We start from the raw sequence: 21,446 nt of genomic DNA on the forward strand, positions 1-21,446 counted from the left end.
GGAGGACCATCCACATAAGGCAACATACATATTAATTGAGTGACTGTTACAAGCAACGAGTATCATTAGTAAAGATTAAGCCATCTGCTGTTTCACAATATATAACTGGCTTCACGTAATAAATACATTTTGCCTTGTTAATGGATGTTACATACTGAATGCTATCTCATCTTATTAAATGGCTCTACATAATGAATGCTTTTCCACCTTGTTCAGCCCATTTACCCTTGCCTCCAGCATCCCATTGTTAAGTGTAAGTTCTTATCTGATCTGATTCATGCTCAGCTGAAACTCTTGAATCACCAAACTCAACTTAACTGTTTCCCTGCCTGCTTATACCCTATGCTCCCTGAAGCAACCTCATGTCTCTCATAGGACCTAGGTGAAAAAAGTTGTCTGTAGAGTCGTGAATCTTTAAAATTCTCTACTGCAAATAACTGCGAATGTGCATGCTCATGAAAGAGATTGATTTTTACGTATTAAGGGAATCGAGCGGTAAAGTGACAGTGTCAGAGTGCGTGGCTGAGGTATAAGATCAGCCTTGACCAAATTGGCTGAAACAGACTGGGAGTGCTGAATGGCCTACTCCTACAATTTCTCATGTTAATTGTAAAATCACTCTGTCCAGGGCAGCTGTTTTGTAGATCAATTCAAATAGTTCTCAACCCTAACTCTTCTCCCACATCCAATTCTACTCCTTAAAGTAGTTATCAATTTCTTTTTCAAAGTAATATTTAAATCCTTGTCCACCAGCATACTTGGCAGTGTGTTCCCAATCCTACAGCTTGTTGCAGAAAATCTGTTTGGTAATCCATATGGTTTTGACTAATTTCTGTTCCTTAGACTCTAGATTGCTGCTAGTTAGCTACCTATTTTACCCCACTTTTAGGACTGGTCTATTCACAATTATAGATTTTTAAAAAATGACCATATTCCAAGATGATGTTGTGGCGGCATGGTGGCAACAGTGGTTAGCACTGCTGCCTCACAGTGCTTGAGACCCAGGTTCAATTCCCGCCTCAGGCGACTGACTGTGTGGAGTTTGCACGTTCTCCCCGTGTCTGCGTAGGTTTCCTCCGGGTGCTCCGGTTTCCTCCCACCAGTCCAAAGATGTGCGGGTCAGGTGAATTGGCCACGCTAAATTGCCCGTAGTGTTAGTTGAAGGGATAAATGTGGGGGAATGGGTCTGGGTGGGTTGCGCTTCGGCGGGTCGGTGTGGACTTGTTGGGCCGAAGGGCCTGTTTCCACACTGTAGGTAATCTAATCTAATCTAAAACCTCTGGTGCAGATAGGGCTGAGTTCTGGAATTCTGGCAAAGCATTTGCATCTGCCTTCAAAACCTATTGGTTCGGAGGTTCCAGGAATTCCTGTGTAGGATTTGCATTTTATTCTCAAATTTCCTGATAGGCCAGCTGTAACATTTTTAATCTTCTGTCAGTCGTAAGGTCAGAGTAAGGGCATTTATCATACCAATGTTCAGCACCATTTGCAACTCTTAAGATACTGAGGCAGTCAGCCCATGTGCGAATGCACCAAGATCTGTACAGTGTCAGGCTTGGGCTAACAAGTGGCAAGTAACATTCATGTCACACAAATGCAAGGCAATGACCATCTCCAATATGAGACATTCAGTGGTGTTACTACCATTAAATTCCCCACTGCCAAAATGCTTGGGGCTACCATTGACTAGAAATTTGGATAGATTTGCTAAATAAAATATAGTGGCAAATGCTAGGAATACTGCAGTGAATAACTCTCTTCCTGACTCCCCAAAGCCAGTTCATCATCTACAAGACACAAATCAGGACTGTGAAGGAATACTCTCCGCTTGTCTGGATGGTTGCAACTGCAACAGCATTCAAGAAGCTTGATACCGTCCCAGACAAAGTAGGCTGCTTGATTGGCATCGTATCCAAAAACATCATCTCTTTCCACCTCCAATAGCATTGGAATCTACAAGATGTCTACAGAAATTCACCAAAGGTCCATAGACAACACCTTCCAACTTATGACACTTCCATCTCGAAAAACACGGGCAGCTGATAGATCAGAACAGACCACCTTGATGTTCACCTCCAAGCTGCTCGCCATCCTAATTTAGAAATATATTGCTGTTCATTCACTGTCACTAGGTCAATATCCTGTAATTCCCTCCCTAATGGTATTGTGGGTAAATCCGCAGCAGCGGTTCAAGAAGGCAGCTTACCACTTTCACAAGAGCAATCAGGGACATGCAATAAATGCTTGCCAATCACATCACACGAAAATGATGAACTAAAAAAAAAGGATGTTTGAATGCCAATGATATTAACATATAGAACAAAATATGTTCCATATGTAGATATGGTGTAGTGTGTAATTTCCTCGATTGTTCTACATTGTTGTAATTTGCTACATAATTTTTCTTCAAGCCTGAAATTAATTTTAATTTACAAAGTTATTCTCTTTGGAGTCAAATACTAAATTATGCTTGTATGGTTCAATGACCAGTTCTCCATTTGCTGAGTCAGTTTCCCAGGTGCCAATAGGAGAATGGAAGCAATAGATCGAAACTGATGAATTAAAAGTTGAACCACAAATGTTGCCTGGCTCATGTGTATTTTGGAATCACGGTTCAAGTTTAGGTCATGAAGCAATTATATGCACTGATTAGAGCTGCTGTATAACAGCCACTGAAGAAGTCAGTTCCATTTTAATTGTTTCAGGATTGTTAAAATATGTTTTGTAATTCTTAAATTCCTTCCATTTTATAATTAGGGCTTTTAGTTTGTATCTATTAAACAAATCAAGTTTAATTTTCAACCAATGAGATTTCAGGATTTTGTTTTTAAAACCTTATGGGACTTTTGCATTTCCATCTTTTTTGCAAGAAAACAGCAAATAGTCCAAATGCACTGACCTGGCTCAGCCTGTTTAGTTTAGTTGGTTAACAGAGTTTGTAGTCTACAGACACTGTTGGAAGTGAGCAAATTTACATTTAACTGAGGCCTGAGATTAAGGATTGACTGTAGTTGCTTTTCAGCGCATACGCTTTCTTTCCTCCACTAAACTGTTATACTTTCGTTTTATTTCAGGATTGTGTCATAGAAGCCAATGCTAAAGTAACAGCAGAATTAAGTATCCTTGTTTCGAAGTTGGCCAAGATGGCTCAAATTAAAACTATGCTGTTGTAGTGGTGACTGGTTTGTGATCAGTGTCACAACCACCTGATGAAGGAGCAGCACTCCGAAAGCTAGTGCTTCCAATTAAACCTGTTGGACTATAACCTGGTGTTGTGATTTTTAACTTTGTACACCCCAGACCAACACCGGCATCTCCAAATAGTGTCAAAGTAACCTGCCTTCATGAAAGTCATTGTGTGTGTCTGTGAAGATACGCCTTAGTAGATGCTTTGTTTCTATTTTGCTTTCAGGCTAGTGGCCTCTGTCAGCTATCAGCCTTTCAGTACTAAAGGATGTTGTAGGGTACAATTCTACAGACTGCCTTATTTCTGACAATTTTTTGGAAAAATATAGCCATGTGAATAGATTCTCCGAACATTCAGAAGTTTAAATCACAATTTATCAGAAGTTGACTGGTATTGGTGAGTGTTGTTTCTGCCATGTTTCAGGTTAGACATTGAAATGTGACTCATCATTCAGTTTCAGCTCCCAGCATCTCAGCCATCAGTGACCAGGCTTTGGGGCTTGATGAGAACATTTTTTCATTGGCTTTGGAAATGGAACGAAGGTGGCAACTCTGATTTGAAAGCCCGGCCACAACATAATACTTTTTTTAAATGATTCGTGAGCGTGCTCTCTTTTTGGACAAATTCTTAAGGGTAAGCCCTTTTGTATGGCTTTATTTTGAAAGTATTTATTTAATCTTGATATTTCATCTGTAAGTTTTGTATATCTGAGCAACTGGTGTCTTGGCGCTGCATCTCTGAACAACAAAGAATCCACTGCAGTTATTTTCATAGTGAGAACAAATTGTATTTTGCCGGCTAATACTGAGTGTTTTCTGTGCAGTTATATTTTTAGATACCTTCAGTGAAAAGCTGAAATAACAAATTCATTTTTCTTGATTAGGTGATTAACTGGAGAGCTAAAAATATATTCCCAGCTGTCAACGTATGCAAGATAAGATGAATAGTTTACATATTCTAAATGCTGCAGAGATCTTCCAGTATGCAAAAGGTTAATTCAGCAAAATGTACCTTTCCAATGTATGCCAGCATTTCCATAGCAACGCTTCAGAGATGCCAGCATTTGGACACACAACTGTTATCTACATAGAAATGTTGAGAACATATTTGTGCATGTTTCTGGCACCATAATATTTCTTCTTAGCTTGATCTTTAAACAGCAATAAAATGGCATGCAGATGTGACTCCATTTGAGGAAGTACACAGGAACAAGGATCAAGATTTCTCCACTCAGCCCTTCAAGCCTGCTCTGCCATTCAATAAGATTGTAGATGATATGAATTTAATTTTAACTGTACATTGCTACAGATCCCTGAATCTTTCAACCCGTAGGGATTCAAAAATCTGTCCAACTCTGCCTTTTAAAAAATCTGTATAAATTCTGCACCCTCTGCCTTTTAAGGGAGGGAGTTTCAAACACACTGGATCTTCTGAATTTCTTTTCCTCGTTTCTGTCTTAAATGGGCAGCTCTTATTTATAAACTTTGACCCCAACATCTAAAATCTCTTATAAGAGGAAACATCAAGGCTGTAATAAGCTAGTGTACCTCATGGTGCCTTGGAACACTGGATGCCTACATTCGAGCTTTGTTATAATTGATTTTTAGGGTTTGCAGGAACTTCAGCTATTGCACAATCCTGGTTAGTGAACTCACGAGTACAAAGAGTAAGTTTCAGGCACCGCATCTTAGGAAGCTTATATTTGCCTTGGGAGTCATGCAACATAAATTTATCATGGTATCTGTGTCCTAAGAGCTGAATAATGAAGTCAGATCACACAAACTAGGGTTGTGTTTCAGTTTAGAAGTTGGAAAGATTAAGGAATATCAGTGATAAGTGTTACGAGAAACAAGATGGATAGTGAGAAATTATTTCTGTTGTTTGGTGAGTCTAGGATTAGGATGTGATGACAGACTTTCAGCAATATGTTTATTTATTTGCCTATTTGGCAATTGGATGTGGATGATAAATTCTGGTCTAACCAGTGATGCCTACAGAAGACGAATTAATGTATAAAAACGTTCTATCTATCTATGTTTGATAGAATTTTGTTAGCCAAGTACTTATATTTACAGTCACTTTGCAAGTTAAACATGATTTCATTTGATCGTATGGAACAAGTTCAAGGCTTGTTAAATGACCTGATTCTGTTCCCAGCAACAGAAAAATCTGGGGTTAAGATCTGCAAATCTTTGAAGCTGGCACCACAGATTGATTTTTTTTAAAAATAAAATTGCACAGTGTGCTGTTGTGAGCACCGCATTGTAGGAAAGCTGTGAATGCATTGGAGAGAGTGCAGAAGTGATTTACAAAAATGGTTCCAGGAATGAGCAGTGTCAGTTATGAGGACAGATTGCAGAAGTTAGGACTGTTCTTCTTGTATGGAATGCGGGTGAGAGCAGATTTGATAGAGGTTCTCAAAATCATGAGTGGATTGGATACAGCAGATGAGGAACAAATGTTCCTGCTTATGAAAGGGACAAGTGCAAAAGGGCATAGACTTAGTGATGTGCAAATAAAGCAAAGGTGATGTGAGGAAAACTTTTTTCACGCAGCATATAGTAAGGGTATGGAATGCACTGCCTGGAAGAATAGTGGAGGCAGTTTCAGTTGAGGCATTCAGGAGGGTAATGCGTAGTTATTTGGATATAAGTGACATGCAGGGAAATGAGAAAATGGCAGGAAATTGGCACTGGGTAATAGAACCAATACAGGCACAATGGCTGAATGACTGAATGTTACAGTTTGGTGATTCTGAAGTTGTTTTAGGATCATTGGCTTTATGGAGACATGGAGCAGAACAGCCAGCAAATAATCTCAAACCTTTCTAAATCCTCATTGGCCTTTGCATAGAATATTACTTGGAATTATATCATCCAGAAAAGATATTCCCGATGGCTGGGTAGTCCAAAACCAGAGATCACAGTCTTAAGAGGTAAAGCATTTAATTCTGAGCTGAGGGGTGACCTGTGGAATAAGGCACCACAGAAAGCAATTGAAGCCAAAACGTTGTATGATTTCAGGAAGGAGTTAGATATTGGACTTAGAGCGAAAGAGATCAAAGGATATGGGAGAAAAGCAGGGATAGGCAATTGAATTGGTTGGCCAGTGATGATCATAGTGACAGAGCAAGCTTGAAAAGCTAAGTGGCCTACTCCTATTTTCTGTCTTTGTTTCTAGGTCAGTATTGATGTTAAGGCCTTGGAGAGAGTGCAGAGGAAATTTACCAGAATGATATTAGGGATGTGAAGTGTTGATTAGAGGCTACAGAAATTGGGATTATTGTTAGACTGAAAAGTTGAGAAAAAATTTTGTAGTTTTTCAAAATTGAGGAATTTTGAAAGAATGAAGAGGAGCTGTTTCCCTGTTTGAATTAGTACGTTATCCAGAAGACCCACATTTGAGATAATTAATAAAACAAGGGAGTTGACAATCTTTTTGATGTGAATTGTCATAATCTGAAATTCAGATACAGCATCACAATTCATGAAGGAGTTAGACTTGAAATGGCAGATCTGCAGTGTTATGGAAAGAGAGTGAAGAGTAAGAACTAATTGTATTGTTCTTTATTGCATACCCAGCAAAGACATAAGGACTGAAAGCCCTTCTATGCTGTGAATTCATGATTCCATTACCTTTTTTTTTGTCTCTTCTACTCTTATCCTGTCCCCCTGTTTTTTTCATGATGTTCTAATATTGTTGGGGGCAGTATTAATTGAATTTTTTTTCATGTGTGAGTGCCTTGTTTGTTCTATTGAAATTTGGAAGTTTTAATTTACTGTTCAGTAATCAGTTATTCTGCATAGGATTTGGAAAGTCTGCCACCATTTCATTCATGTGTGACTCTATGCTATGCAGATATGATGTTTTTTTTATCTTGCAGAACATGTTTTTCTGAAACCCAACTCATCTGATCTGAGATCTCTTAAATTCTGTTCTGCAAAGGAAAACCAAAATTCTGTTCTCATGCATGAAAATGGTGTCTTGCCTCTTGCTGTTTCTTGAAGTGAAATTGATGTAATGAAATTTTCAAGAGTAACTTCATTCACAATTTTGTTCATGTAAATATGGAGTTGCTGTTATAGTTAGGGCTGATTTCCAATTTCTCAGACTAGCATAAAGCAATAATTTCCTGTGACTTGTGTTAAAACTGGCAGAGATAGCAAAACATTTGTAGTTACATTCATATTTTCATTATAGTCACACCTCTTTTAAACAAACTTTTTGTGTTCTTCCACCAAAGACTGCGCACAGTCAAACCTTGTCACTCTGGAGTAAGCTACACAATATTGTCCCTGAGTATAAACAGGCCTCGGAAAATAAAGACAAATATTGTCAAATCTTGCCTTGTGCCTTATTTGTAGTCTTTGAATATGAAGGTCTGGCTGGGAACTGTTTCCTTCCAATTTGCAAAGGCAAGCTTCCATCTGATGGGCTCAGTGCTGTTTGATGACTAATGCACTCTTTCCTTGAAATGTACAGGTTATAATTTCCACATAATTCATCAAAAAAAAACAGCCACCTAATTACCAATCTTGTTTTATTGTTCTCAAGTCTTGAGATCAAATCATCCAATCGTCAGTATTTTCAATTTATTATGTATACATTAAAATTTAGCTTTATACAGTTTAGGATTTGCTTGTGGGCTGCTGTTGCAATCATTTTATATTGCCCTTGATTAGCCTAATGTAGTATGAGATTTCTTTTATAAGACCATGTCTGAAAGCTGTTATATCTTGTTTTCTCCTATAATTTAATTGGAATATGGGAAGCTAAATTGAGTCTAATACTGTCACCTCTGAGGAATTTGCACTTCTATGAAAAACCTAGTTGATGGTTTTGAGCACAACAAATATAGTTTTAAAACAGTCAAAGTATTTACAATAATGTTTAGCTGCATTGAAAATCTGAATCATTATAAAGGTTCAGAAGATTAGGAATTTTTTTCAGTGCAGAATTGCACAGGCGACTTCATAAAATGCAATTGTCTTTAAATCCAGTCTTGTGGGTCACTACAATAAATTATTCCTGTTGAATGATTTTATTTTTAACTCTGTTACATTGATTTAAATGCTTTAGCTCGTGGTTTTAGTGTCTTTTGGGTTTGTATTAGGCATGCAGATAATAAGCATGGATCAGTTGACTTTTTTGGGGCAAATGTTTTGGTTTTGTCAAAATAGTTATCACGTTTGTGCTTTTTTTTGAAAGACAGAGTGAACCACAAGAGACCCTCCCCACTTTGCTGATTGTCAGAACTGAAGATACTTACCTGCCCCCTGGTTGCTGAACCACTCAACATCTGCTTCTGAGCTTGCCTCTGGCCTCCTATTAGACATGGCAGGACCTGTGCCAAGCAGGGCCAGAGTTTACACTGATGTAAACACACACAAACCAAGAGAATACTGGGATTATGAATCTCATGTTGTGGAATGGGGGTAAGTTCATTTTAAATCAAATAGTTTTGTTTGAATAGCTGATAAATATAAGAAATATACTTGTGTTTATGATTGTGCATTCCAAAATGCTTTACAATTAGTACATTAATATTGGGTAACTAGTGTTATTTTACAGACAAATATCTAGTCACTTGGTGCACAATATGCATGTAAGCTCAGTTACCAGATAGTCTGTATTGTTGTAGGTTAAGTTTAGGAAGGAAATTATTAAAGTGGCAATGGTTCTGAAAAGATTTGCTAGGATATTGTTGGGAATGGCAGATTTGAGTTATAAAATAGACTGAATAGACTGGGACCTTATTCACTAAAGTGTAGGAGGTTGAGTGTAGATAAAGTGAGTAGCAACGATCTTCCCCTAAGTTAGGATAGTTCAAAACTAGGGGTCATATTTTTAAGGTGAGAGGAGAATGATTTTAAAAAGATACGGGGCAACTTTTTAACATAGTGGTTAGTATGTAGAATGAACTGCCAGAGGAAGTGGTGAATGCAGGTCAGTTACAACATTTAAAAGACATTTGCACGAATACATGAATAGAAAAGGTTTGGAGAGATGCGGGCCAAATGCAGGCAAGTAGGACTTAGTTTAGTTTGGGAACATGGTCGGCATGGACTAATTGGATCAACAGGCCGATTTCCAAGCTATATGATTGTATGACTCTTAATTAAACTAACAGTGGCCAAACTGCTTGATAAGCCCTGAGGGCTGTAGGATTTTTGTGTTCATGTTAGTTGCTTACTGCCTAACTCCAAAGCCTGTCCACCATCTATGCTTATAAAAATATTTTCTCAGTACATCAAACATGGAGACACAGTGGCCATGATAGATGATTTGTACAAGAAAAGTCATGCTTTAGAGAAAATCCTCTTCATGAGAAGAAGCCTGAGAGAAGTCAAGAAAAAGAGATGGAACCGTTCTAAGATGTCATTGGAACAGAGAAAGGATTGTACTGCTCAAAAGAAGACTGGCTTCCTCAGACCAAGACATTATTTCAACGAGCTACATCACATTGCAGCACCCAAGAACTGCAGAAAGCAGAAGGAAAATATCTTATAGCGTTTTAAGAAAAACAAATACCCAATAGACACAGTCCATTGATTCCTTAGAAACAAACCCAACAAGCAGACACAACACAACCAAAAACTATGGCCACATTACCTTACATCAAAGATGTATCAGAAGTTACATCCAGACTGGTCAGACCCCTTGGCAGCATGGTAACCCACAAATCTACCAACACACTTAAACAGCAACTAATGAACCTAAAGGATCCATTAGATATTACCAGCAAAACTAACGCCATTTACAAGATACCATGCAAGAACTGTTTTTTTAAAAAAAAATCACTGTTGGACAAAGAAGCAGGAAACTTGCCACCAAGATACACTAACACCAACTAGCCACCAAAAGAGACAACTCAGTATCACTAGTTTCCATACATACAGACAAAGAAGGACACCACTTTGAATGGGGCAACACACACATCCTAGGATAGGTGAAACAAAGACATGCACAAGAATTTGTACAGGTATGCCATTCTAACCAGCACTCCATCAATTAACACATTGGTTTAGATCCTATCTACTTTCCCTTTTTAAAAAAGAACCGGGAATGACGTCACCCACCTTAAGAAACCAAGACCTATAAATAGAGATGGGACATACCACCAGCGCTTCAGTGGAGACTCTCACTGTTGATGTTACCTAGTCATGCTGATGAAGCATCTGAAAACAAACCTTCCAGCTCAGTGAGCTAACTTGCACACTTCAACCTGAACTACAAATTTTCTCAAAAATCGCTAACAAGAAATGAATGGCTAAAGGTAACCACTCACCTTTTGCCATTGTTCACAAAAGAAATAAATATGACTCGTATAAACTGTCAAACAAACTTGAAGAAACACTGCAAAAAAAAGACACAAATCAAGAGCATAGTTCTCTTGTCCCTGGATAAGTATGACTCCAGTGGCATTTTAGAAGCACTACACTCTTCAGGTACTATTTTGAAGGCACTGCATTCATCTCTTTAATCACTTCTCTGCCTCCTTCATAATCATACTGTGATTCTAGTGATTAGAAGATACAATGCAGCAACTCACCAAGGCTACTTTGACAATGCATTCTAAGCATGTGGTCACTACACCTGCAAGAGCCAGCACAGCAACCTCATGGAAACGCTATTGTGTATTGATTCTCCACCAAGTATTTTGTTAACCTTAGAAATGTTTACAATTTCCTGAGCATGATTGGATCCAAATGCCTGGCACTTCTTCCTTAAAAACACCATGGATGCACCTTCACTATACCCATTGTAGTAATGCATCACTACCTTCTTGAGGGCAATTAGGGTTAGATGATAAATAATAGCATTGCCAATGAGCACATTATCTCATACAGGAAATCAAACTTCATCAGGCTCCTGAACATCTTATTTAAAGCACTGCATTTGGATGTAAGGTAGTGCTGCCCTAAACTTGGTGCTCAAGTCCTGTAGTTCGGCTTGTTTTGCAGCCCCTATGAAAGACTAATAATCTGAAAAGAAAATAATTCACAGACAACTCCAAAAGAAATTGATAGGCAAGTTTTCACTTATTAAAATTTATTCTGCAACAGTCAAACCCAAAATCAACATACATTTTGGCAGGCGTCACCATGCAAATGGTCTTTCACCCAAGATGATGAATTTTGCTTGATAAGTGGTCAACAAAACCAGGAGGCGGATTGGCTGTCCTTGTACACTAATTGCTGAACGTAAGCAAGCAGGTGCAGCAGGTAGTGAAGATGACAAATGGTATCTTGACCTTTTATATGGCAAGAGGGCTTGAATATAGGAGCGTGGATATCTTGCTATTTCACAAAGTTGCAAACACATAATTCTTGGCATAAATGTGGCACCATGTTCGCTCTTAGTCCTCCCAACTTAAGCACATGTGACTTCTCACTTTTTCCGCTCAACCTGTTTGGCCCCTTTGAGTTGCTTTCATTGGCAAAATTATCCAAAGCAAGATCCCCAGCTCTGGTTAATACTGACGAGGTGTCTGTCTACAAACTGTTTTATTTAGGTCACACCAGTCCTGATGGCATAGCTTTCCAGAATTTCCTTTCCAACCAACCAATAACATCTGTTTCACGGCCTGATCCTCAACACTCCAGCTTTTCAGCATGCCATTCACACCCTTTTTAGATTTTAGGTCTCGTATGAGACTTCCCCAACAGCTGCTGGGGTATTTTCTAACTGACTTTGACAGGTTTTGTTTGCTCCTGAATAGATACATCAAGCGTTCTGTAACTGCCTTGCTACTATGTAATAAGTGGAAACATGTCTCCCTTCCACCCAGCTTCCCCCGCCCAGAAACAAACACCAACAAGAAGAAACTGCTTTTATGAACAGGTACAAAGTGTTGGAGACACTCAACCAGTCTGCCAGCATCTGAGTCAACAGTTTGAGTCCGATGACTCTTCTTTGGAAATTATAAGACAGAGTCAATTGTCTCAAAATGTTAACTCTGTGGAAAGAGATAGATGCTGCCAGATCTGTTTAATTTCGCCAGCACTTTTAAAAAGAAATTCAAATCTGCAGTATTTGCTTTGAGTTAAGTAGCCCATATTTACATTTTTAAGTTTTTTGTAGCTAGTCTTAACTTCTCATGATTTGTCATAAAATGAAATTCAGTTATCCATTTCTAGAATTGTTTTAGAGTCATTTTGGATTGCATGGGCTATTTCTCAAGTACAAACCTTTGCAAAGCAGAGTTTGAAATACTTGAACCCACCTTTTTGTCTCAATAATGCAAGTACTAACAGCAAGATAGTTAACACGTACAGTAATCGTAGTCTATATTTAAGATTCTAATGCTGGTAATTTCTGTCTCTTGTGGGGAGAGCTTTTAGTTTTAAGGTAGCTGACAGTTGAAGATTAATGTGAATAAATGTGGTGTTGTCCCCTTTGGCAGCAAAACCAGGAGGCAGATTGGCTGTCCTTGTACACTAATTGCTGAAAGTAAGCATGCAGGTGTAGCAAGTGGTGAAGATGACAAATGGTATTTTGACCTTTTATATGGCAAGAGGAGTTGAATATAGGAACATGGATATCTTGCTGCAGTTTTACAGCACCTTTTTGAGACCACACCTGGAGTATTGTGTGTAGTTTTGGTCTCCTTATCTGAGGCAGGAAGTTCTTGTTTGAAGTGCAACAAAGGTTTACAGATTAGTTCTGTCATCTCAAGAAACAACATGAAAATAGACTGGATTGGTTAGGACCTGGAGTATTATGAATAATTTTGGCCCCTTTACTTGAGGAGACATGTATTTGTATTGGAGACAGTCCGGAAGAGGTTCACTAGATTGATTCCAGAGCTGAGGTGTTTGTCTTGAGAGAATGAACAATTTAGGTCTCTACTCTTTGGAGTTTAGAAGAAATGAGAGAAGATCTGATTGAAGTATGTAAGATGCTAAAGGGGGTTGACAGAGTAGATATAAAAAGGTTGCTTCCTTGTGGGGCAATCTAAAACAAGATGTCATCGCTTTAGAATTACAGGTAGCAGAGATGAAGAGAAATTGCTTCTCTGAGAATTGTGAATCTGTGGAATTCACGACCCCAGAGCTCGGACATTGAGTAAATTTAACAGATAATATTTTTAATTAACAGTTAAATGGTTATAAAGAACAGACATGAAAGTGGAGTTGAGGTTGAGATGAGATCAGCCACGATTGTATCAAATGGTGGACCAGGCTCGAGGGACTGAATTGCTTGCTTCTGTTCCACATTCTTATGTTCTTGTATTCAATTAAGTTAGAAAAAGAGGGGTTCTCATAGAATCCTAAAGAATTCTAACAAGACTAGACAAGATAAACACAGGAAAGATGCTCCAATGACTAGTGGTTATAGTGTAAAGGTGCAGGAAAGGCCATTTAGAACTGAGATGAGAAAGATCTTCACTCTGTGGTGAGCCTGTAGAACACAGGAAATGGTTGAGGCCAAAACTTTGAACGTTTTCAAGGAGATAAATATGGTTTCTTAGACCAAAAGTATCAAAGGGTATGCGATGAAAGCTGGAAGAGGCACTGACTAGAGTTTATCAGCCATGATCATATTGAATGCTGAAGCAGGCTTGAAGGGCAGAATGGCTTACCCCGTTTCCAATTTCTGTGTTGCTATGTTTCCACAGTTGTTGAAACATGTGCTTTACAGTGTGTGCATTTGATGTGTTTAAGTACTTCAGAAACTTGCCCATTTACTTTGAGAGCTGTCAAAAAGTAAATGCAGTTCATGGAGCAGCCTTATTTCATGCTTGTTTTTATTTGTGGGAATTTGATATTGTCCAAACTGTTAAAGTAAGTTGGAATGTTAATTTAATTGATCAGGGAAATTTCTTTTTCTGAATGTAATCTGACCACAGTTTCTATTTTTCCTTTCAATCGTTTTTGTAATTTAGATCAGATTTTTGCAAAGGGGTTTAGCTATACATAATCAAAATTAAAATCTCTTCTCTTGCCCTGCCAACCAAGTTTTATCCTATTTCTTAGACACATTGTTTAATTTCTTATCCATACCTTGGTTTGGCTTATTTTAGTGAGTTGAATGCTGTTTTAGCCTTGCCAAACAGGTCTGCAGATGTTGGGATACACAAGTTAACAGTATAGGCGAAAGTGAGGACTGCAGATGCTGGGGATCAGAGTCTAGATTAGAGTGGTGCTGGAAAATCACAGCAGGTCAGGCAGCATCCAAGGAGCAGGAAAATCATCATTTCGGGCAAAGCCCTTCATAAGCGATATATAATCTATAACTAATATAGATTAACCACTAAGGCCTGTTGTGGCAAATTGTGAAGTCTCTACCATTGGGCTGGATTTAAGTGCCACTTACCGTGGACGTATCAGACCAGGTACTAATAGGTTGATGAAAAATAATTTTTAGGTTAACTACTTAGAGCGAAATAAGTTTGCTTTGGTGGGCCTAATCTAGACTAGAGGTTAATTCCATCTTTGTCTAAATTGGTACATGACTGTAGTAAGATTATGTGGCAGTTTGCATGCATTGTTTCTGTTGGAAATGTCTTCCTCAGCGCAGAACTTTGAGCTATTCTGTGGAGACTTCTTAAATTAATGCAGAGCTATGGTAACTTTGCTTGAATGGTGATTTGAATGAGTTGCTTTAATATTCTCTGGGATAAAGCTGAGAAAGTCAAAAAGCATGATCTCATTAAATACAATTTATGGAGGCTGAAGTTGGCAATATAGGGAATCGAGAAGTGGATTTGTGTTTGCTGTTCATTGTATAATGGAGTTGACAAATTTTCTTCCATTTGAGGGTTGTCAAAAGTTAAATACCCATTTTCATTTCTGCATCCTTATAGTGATTGCAAAGACCAAGGAACAAGCTGGGTACCTGACTAGTCTGTTAAAGATTAATGTTCACTAGTGGTGGGGAAATTATCCTTCACTGTCTCCAATGAAATTTACCTCTGACACACTGTCCAAAAAACCCATTGTTCAGCTCGGGGTTTATCCACAGAATTTGTTGGCAAATGAGTCAGGCTTTTGCATTCTGCACTTTGGCAGCTGTTTTTCTTTGGGGAGACAGCTGTACTTTTAATTGCTTTGAGTTTGTATGTGTTGGATTTGTTAAGGTTTGCTTATTTTGTTTTACAGTCGTTGTTATTATTTACTTAGCATCTTTCGAAGTATCTTATGTACTGCCAGCAGCCCCTGTCTGAGACTGAATCTTGAGGAATCCATACCAGCTTACTAAGTTCAATGACTGCACTTTAATTTCACCTTGACATACAACTACATTTTTAATATACGTTGTGATGCATGTTAAATTTAAAATGGCAGAGGGGTGACTAGATGGGGTCAGACAACACAATCCTCAAGCACAGGAGCAGAATAAGGCCACTTGATACATTTGAGTCTGCTCCACCATTTGGTCATGGATGATGAGTTTCTTAACCCCATTCTCCTGCCTTCTCCTGGTAATCTTTGATCCCCTTGCAATCATCTTTTATATTACTAGTCACCTTACCTTCACATTTCATCATCTCCCCTCTTTTATTGCTTTTTAGGTTATCCTCGGCTAGTTTTTAAAGGTTTGAGTCATCTGACTTTAATCTTCACCATATTGTATCCTTGATCTACTTTTATGCTGTCCTTAACTTCCGTTGTCAGCTATAGTTGCTTCATTGTCCCCTTAGTATGTTTCTTCTTTGTGATGAATTTCTGTTGTGTATCATGAATTACCCCAGAAACTTTGCCACTGTTGCTTCACTATCTTCCCTTTTAGGCCCTCCATTGTCCACTTGTAATCAACTCTGACCAGCTCTTCCCTCATATCTTTGTAATACCTTTCACTGAGTTAAAATACCATTACACCTAATTCAAGCTTCTCCCTTTTAAACTGCAGGATGAATTCTGTCATATTATGGTCACTGCTCCCTAGGGGTTCTTTCACCTTTAGCTTCCAAATCAAGCCTGCTTCATTACACATCACCAAACCAAAACTGATTGTTTCCCAGTGGGATCAGATACAAACTACTTGAAATAAGCTATCTCGCAGACATTCCGTGGACTCCTTGGAATCTGCTCCCAACTTGATATTCCTTGACCTTCATATTGATGTACCCCATAATTATTGTAATAGTGCCTTTTTTACATGCCTTTTCTACCTCCTGATCTGTTTTCTGCCCCACATCCTGTGTACAGCAGGAGGCCTGTGCATTAGCTCCCATCCATGTGGCCTTTATTAACAGAATTGAAAAAAAAATGGTAAGTTTCAGAAATCCAGCACACTTCTAATGTGTATAAGTTAGAAATAAGTAACTGAGAATTTCTTGGACCCAGATGGAGGAAAAAGGATACAATGGTGGCTTGAATCCTAGATGAGATGTGGGTAGCAAGGCTGCCATATTTTTCATGCTTACCTTAGAAATGTTTGTGAGCTGATAAGAGTCTCTGTGTAGGAGACCCAAGATTTTGAGAGTTTGACGAGGGTTGGCATGGTGCAGATTGTTCATCTTTTGTAATTGGAATGTTTAAGAATAGTGAGGTATTATTGGTTGGTGCAGATCGGTCTCTGTAGACCTTGTGTCAAGAACATAAAAGAACAGATTCTCCTTGTCCAGAAATTATAGAGATTTGGCATTTACACTGACTGACAAGACAGTACTTGAGCATGACCAGGGAGTACTTTCTTGGAGATTGTGCTTTCAGCCAGAATGTAATGATAATACTGTTGCGCCCTTTTACTACTGCTTCGATATTACCATTTGTCAGTTTTTGTACTGAATAAAATTAATGACCACCAGTAAAGATGATCGATTAGAGTCACTTCGGTATTTCCGAAATACAACTAAAATAATTATTTGACTGATATTTTAAATTCCAACAGGTCTAATTTGTTTTCACTAAATGAATACAAAAAAAGTGATTAAATCATACTGCTCTTACACCGTGGTCCTGCAGGAGGTTTTATTTGCACAATGCTATTTTAGGTATTTATCACTTATTTTTGTTTAAGTAACCATTATCCGCTTAAAAGTGATTCAGCTGTTGCTTTTTGTCTTTTATTGTCTCCGCTATTCTTGTGTTCTCCTCCTATCCTACCGTATAATTGCCTTTCCATCAACCCAACAGTGCAAATGCTCTGCCTTTCTCTTTATAGATTTCAGTTACACCTCAACAACTAACTTCCAACTGAGAAAGAAACCCAAGCAGGGTACTTCATGTGTTGTCACAGTATCTTATCTTATTACAGGCACTGAATACAATTGTGTCTGCACAAAGATGGTGCAAGTATTTAAAAACAGTTTAAAAAATCTTACGTTATAATATTGTGTTAGGAGGGTACCTATTTATAAAGATTGTTTCATAACATTTCCCATACACACAATTCACTGCCTGTTGTTGTCCTTTGTACAATCTGTAATGCATTAAACTTAAGGAGAGTTTCCAAACTTAAGCATCCATAGTATCACCAGTGCTCAGTCACGCAGTATCATTTATTTTTGGGATCCATTAGAGGTGGCACTTAGTTCTAATAGCAGTTCATTCCGGCTCTTAACACGTTATCTATTCTGTGTCCCTCTTTGTCAATTTGTATAAAAGAGTGGGAAACAGTGCACGAACAAGGCCACTATTACCCCTTTTGTAAACCTACTAAGACTGAATATCAGGTTGCTTTATTAGTTGGCATGCCCACCTGAATCGGACAATTGTGGAATTGAGTTTATAATCTAGGATGATAGTGCAGTGATATATCCTGCATTTTAAAGGTGCTATCTTCCACATAAACCAAGATCCTGTGTACTTGTTGGTCTGATGCAAAAATAAATTCTGTCACGGTATTTAAAGGACAGGAGTTAAAACCAGTGACCTTGTCAAGTTTTCCCCCTCAAACATACATCTATCTTTTTTTCTGCTCGAGGGTACTTGCTGTTAGGAAATCGGTTGGCTGATGGTTCAAGAGCATTTCAGTGGATGTGAAGTGATTTGAGTCTTCAGGAAAACATGCCTTTTAATGCAATCTTGTTTATTAATAATGACTTACATGATCACATGCTCGTGTTCATGTGTGCTGCACACTGGTAGTATGGGGCGATAGACTATTAAAACATTGATTATTGACTTGTTTTAAACATTGTTTTTGTTATTCAAACCGAATTTCCTTTTCACATCAGTGTATATTTTTCAGTTTCTAACTAACATGGGCAAAGCGAAATAAAATCTTTAGTTCCTGAAAAGAGAGCAATAATGATTAAAAAGTAATATTTTATAAATTTTTGCGCAACTGATTTGAGATAAATTGGCTCATCTCTTTAGGCTGAATATATTGTTCTGAGCAAGTTAATTTAAATGTATTTCAACTATTGTTGTATTGAAACATAGCTACCGAGGAAGCTTTTGTAGATGTTTGTGAATTACATACCTGATTCTCATTATTTCATGGCTGGAAAGGGTGTAATGTTTTACAATATGTCAAATCGATTTTTTTTTGTGGTTTGAAGAAAAGATATCAAAACTACCAAAGTTTCAAATTTTCTCCTTTCTTGCTGATAACATAACAGTTGTGTGATAACATAAACTTCGAGGTGCCAGTATTGGACTGGGGTGGACAAAGCTATTGCTTCCAAATAAACCTGTTGGACTGTAACCTGGTGTTGTGATTTTTAACTGCAATAACTTATATACTGTCACGGGGAGTGTATTGAACCGTGCTGCTCTTAATTTTACACAGTTGCTAAATTGTGGGGATATACTCACTTTATAGAGACTATAGAAGATGTAGATGTGCAAAGAGAAATTCTTGTAGCTATGTCGAATTCCTCTCAACTTATGGTGATGGCCTAATGGTATTCTCACTAAACTATTAATCCAGAAACCCAAGTAATGTTCTGGGAACCTTCATTCAAATCCCATCATGGCAGATGATGAAATTTGGATTCAATAAAAATAATCTGGAATTAAGAATTTAATGAAAATGAAACCATTTCTCGTTGTCAAGAAAAATCCATCTGGTTCACTAATGTTGTTTTGGGAAGGAAACTGTCATCCTTGCCTGGTCTGGCTTACCTGTGACTCTAGACCCATTAAAATGTGATTGATGTTTAACTGCCCTCTGGGCAATAAATCTTGGATGAGCCAAAGGTGCTCAAAAATAAATAAAATAATTAATAAACAGCAAAAAAACTAACTTTTAGCTAAGTTTAGATTTAGGTGTTTCACATGTTTCAAAGTGATTGAAATCTTCTAGGTATACCTGTACAGCCATTTCATATTTAGAAGCATGATTCCAAAGATGTTTTAAGTAACCACAAGATGCACCAGTGCACATACAAATTAATTTACCAATGGCAGTTTGATTGGTTCACAACCCATCAATTCATACAATATTATGCATTCATATGCAAGATTTTGGTTAGCTTTATAACATTAAACTTATTACAGGAAAATCCTGTTAATTTGAGCTGCTTAAAGCGAAATAAAGTTTGACTTACTGTTGAAGGTTCAAAATATAATGAGTGTTAGCAATAATGTTGATTATGTAGAATTATGAGGCAGCCATTTATATTTTCAAGTTGGAGTGGGGAATTGGCCTTCAAACACTCCATTTGTATCTGGTAATCAGCAGCAAGAGTCGATGAGAAAAGTGTTATTTAAATATCACCAGTGGATGAATGGAGCAGTATTGCAATGGATCAGAAAATCATCTGCTCCAAAAGCGATCTCGTTGTAAAATGTAGTCCTTGGTCATTCTACTGATGTTGAGTTTTGTTAGAATTTTGCTGTGCCATTAATTAATCCACTGACAATAAAATCAAGTTATTGAAAGATCAGCTGATAAGGTATCATACATAAGTGAAGGCAGGACCGCATCACTTCAGAACCATTAGGTGAGATGGCAGTTTGTCTGGTAGTTTGCAATGTGGACTGCTAGGCTTTTTTTAAGCACCTTTTTTTTTCTTGTTCAGATTACTGCACTGATGTTCTAATACATCTGTGATGCTGTTCTACAGATGTATATTTCTTTTCTGTCTCTTTTCCCCTTGCAATAAATAGGTTTCTTCTGTCGATGGCTCCTGTTTTTTAGTTGTATTTTTTCCTTCATGGATAAGAACATGGCACCATGAGTAGGTAATTCAGCACCTTGAGCCCGTTTTGTCATTCAGTGATGGTTGATCTGTGGCCTAACTTGATATACAATATCCACTGTATCCTCTGTATCCGCTAAATCACGAATCACAAATTTGCCTATCCATGTCAAAAACAAAACCAATCAACATCTGTGGGCAAAAATTGCACATGCACAATTTTTAACGGAGTTTTAAATGAGCTTCGCGCTTGGGAATTTCATCATTGAATCCTCTCTGATAATGACGAGTGACTATCTCTGACTTTGACCCATATCCTTTAATACCTTTGCTTAACAGTAAGGTATCCATCTCTGATTTTAAAGTAACAACTGTTCCTGCATCCACTGCCAGTTATGGATGCGAGTTCCAAATATCTGCCACCCTTTGTGTGTCGAAGTGTTGTCTAACATCTCTTCTGAATAGTCTGGCCCTAATATGAAATCATGCCCCCCCACTTCTGGATTGCTCAAAGAGTGCAAATAATTTATCTTTATTAATAATGACTATATTATTAATAGTTTATCTTTACTTGTCTTTTCCTGTAATATCTTGAATATTTTGATCAGGTCATACACAACCTCCTAAAATCTAGAGAAATCGGGCCTAATTTGTGTAATTTTTATTTATGATCTAACCTCAAAAGACCAGTAGTCATTCTTGTAAACTAATGTTGTACTCCCTCTGAGACCATTGTATACTTCCAAAGGTGTGGTGCCCTGCTCTGTTCAGTACTGCAAATAATTATCAAAAGCCTGGATAGTTCAGCATACACATTGGAATTCCTACATTACCGAGCACTACGAGATCAATCTTATCACCTCATGAACACGGGCGGCACGGTGGCACTGCTGCCTCACAGCGCCGGAGACCCGGGTTCAATTCCCGACTCAGGCGACTGACTGTGTGGAGTTTGCACGTTCTCCCCGTGTCAGCGTGGGTTTGCTCCGGTTTCCTCCCACAGTCCAAAGATGTGCGGGTTAGGTAAATTGACCATGCTAAATTGCCCATAGTGTTAGGTAAGGGGTAAATGTAGGGGTATGGGTGGGTTTCGCTTCGGCAGGTCGGTGTGGACTTGTTGGGCCGAAGGGCCTGTTTCCACACTGTAAATCTAATCTAAAAACAGGGCTAATTATCAAAACTATCCTGGCTTATAATAGATATTGTAATCAAATCATCACA

General features: G+C 38.1%; 1 protein-coding gene across 4 annotated transcripts in view; it reads left to right on the forward strand.

The window, feature by feature from the left end:
- Window positions 1-21,446, forward strand: part of LOC132822998 (casein kinase II subunit alpha) — a 91,792-nt gene that overhangs the window by 18,932 nt on the left and 51,414 nt on the right. The window contains exons 2-3 of one of the 4 annotated variants that reach the window (XM_060836520.1): window positions 3,642-3,820; window positions 8,396-8,622. In XM_060836520.1, coding sequence (XP_060692503.1) covers window positions 8,522-8,622 — 101 coding nt within the window. In that variant the 5' untranslated portion in view covers window positions 3,642-3,820; window positions 8,396-8,521. The remainder of the gene's footprint in view (window positions 1-3,641; window positions 3,821-8,395; window positions 8,623-21,446) is intronic. The other 3 variants (XM_060836518.1, XM_060836521.1, XM_060836519.1) reach the window with 3 other exon arrangements.

This window comes from Hemiscyllium ocellatum, chromosome 15, assembly GCF_020745735.1.
Source record: "Hemiscyllium ocellatum isolate sHemOce1 chromosome 15, sHemOce1.pat.X.cur, whole genome shotgun sequence".
NCBI lineage: Eukaryota > Metazoa > Chordata > Chondrichthyes > Orectolobiformes > Hemiscylliidae > Hemiscyllium > Hemiscyllium ocellatum.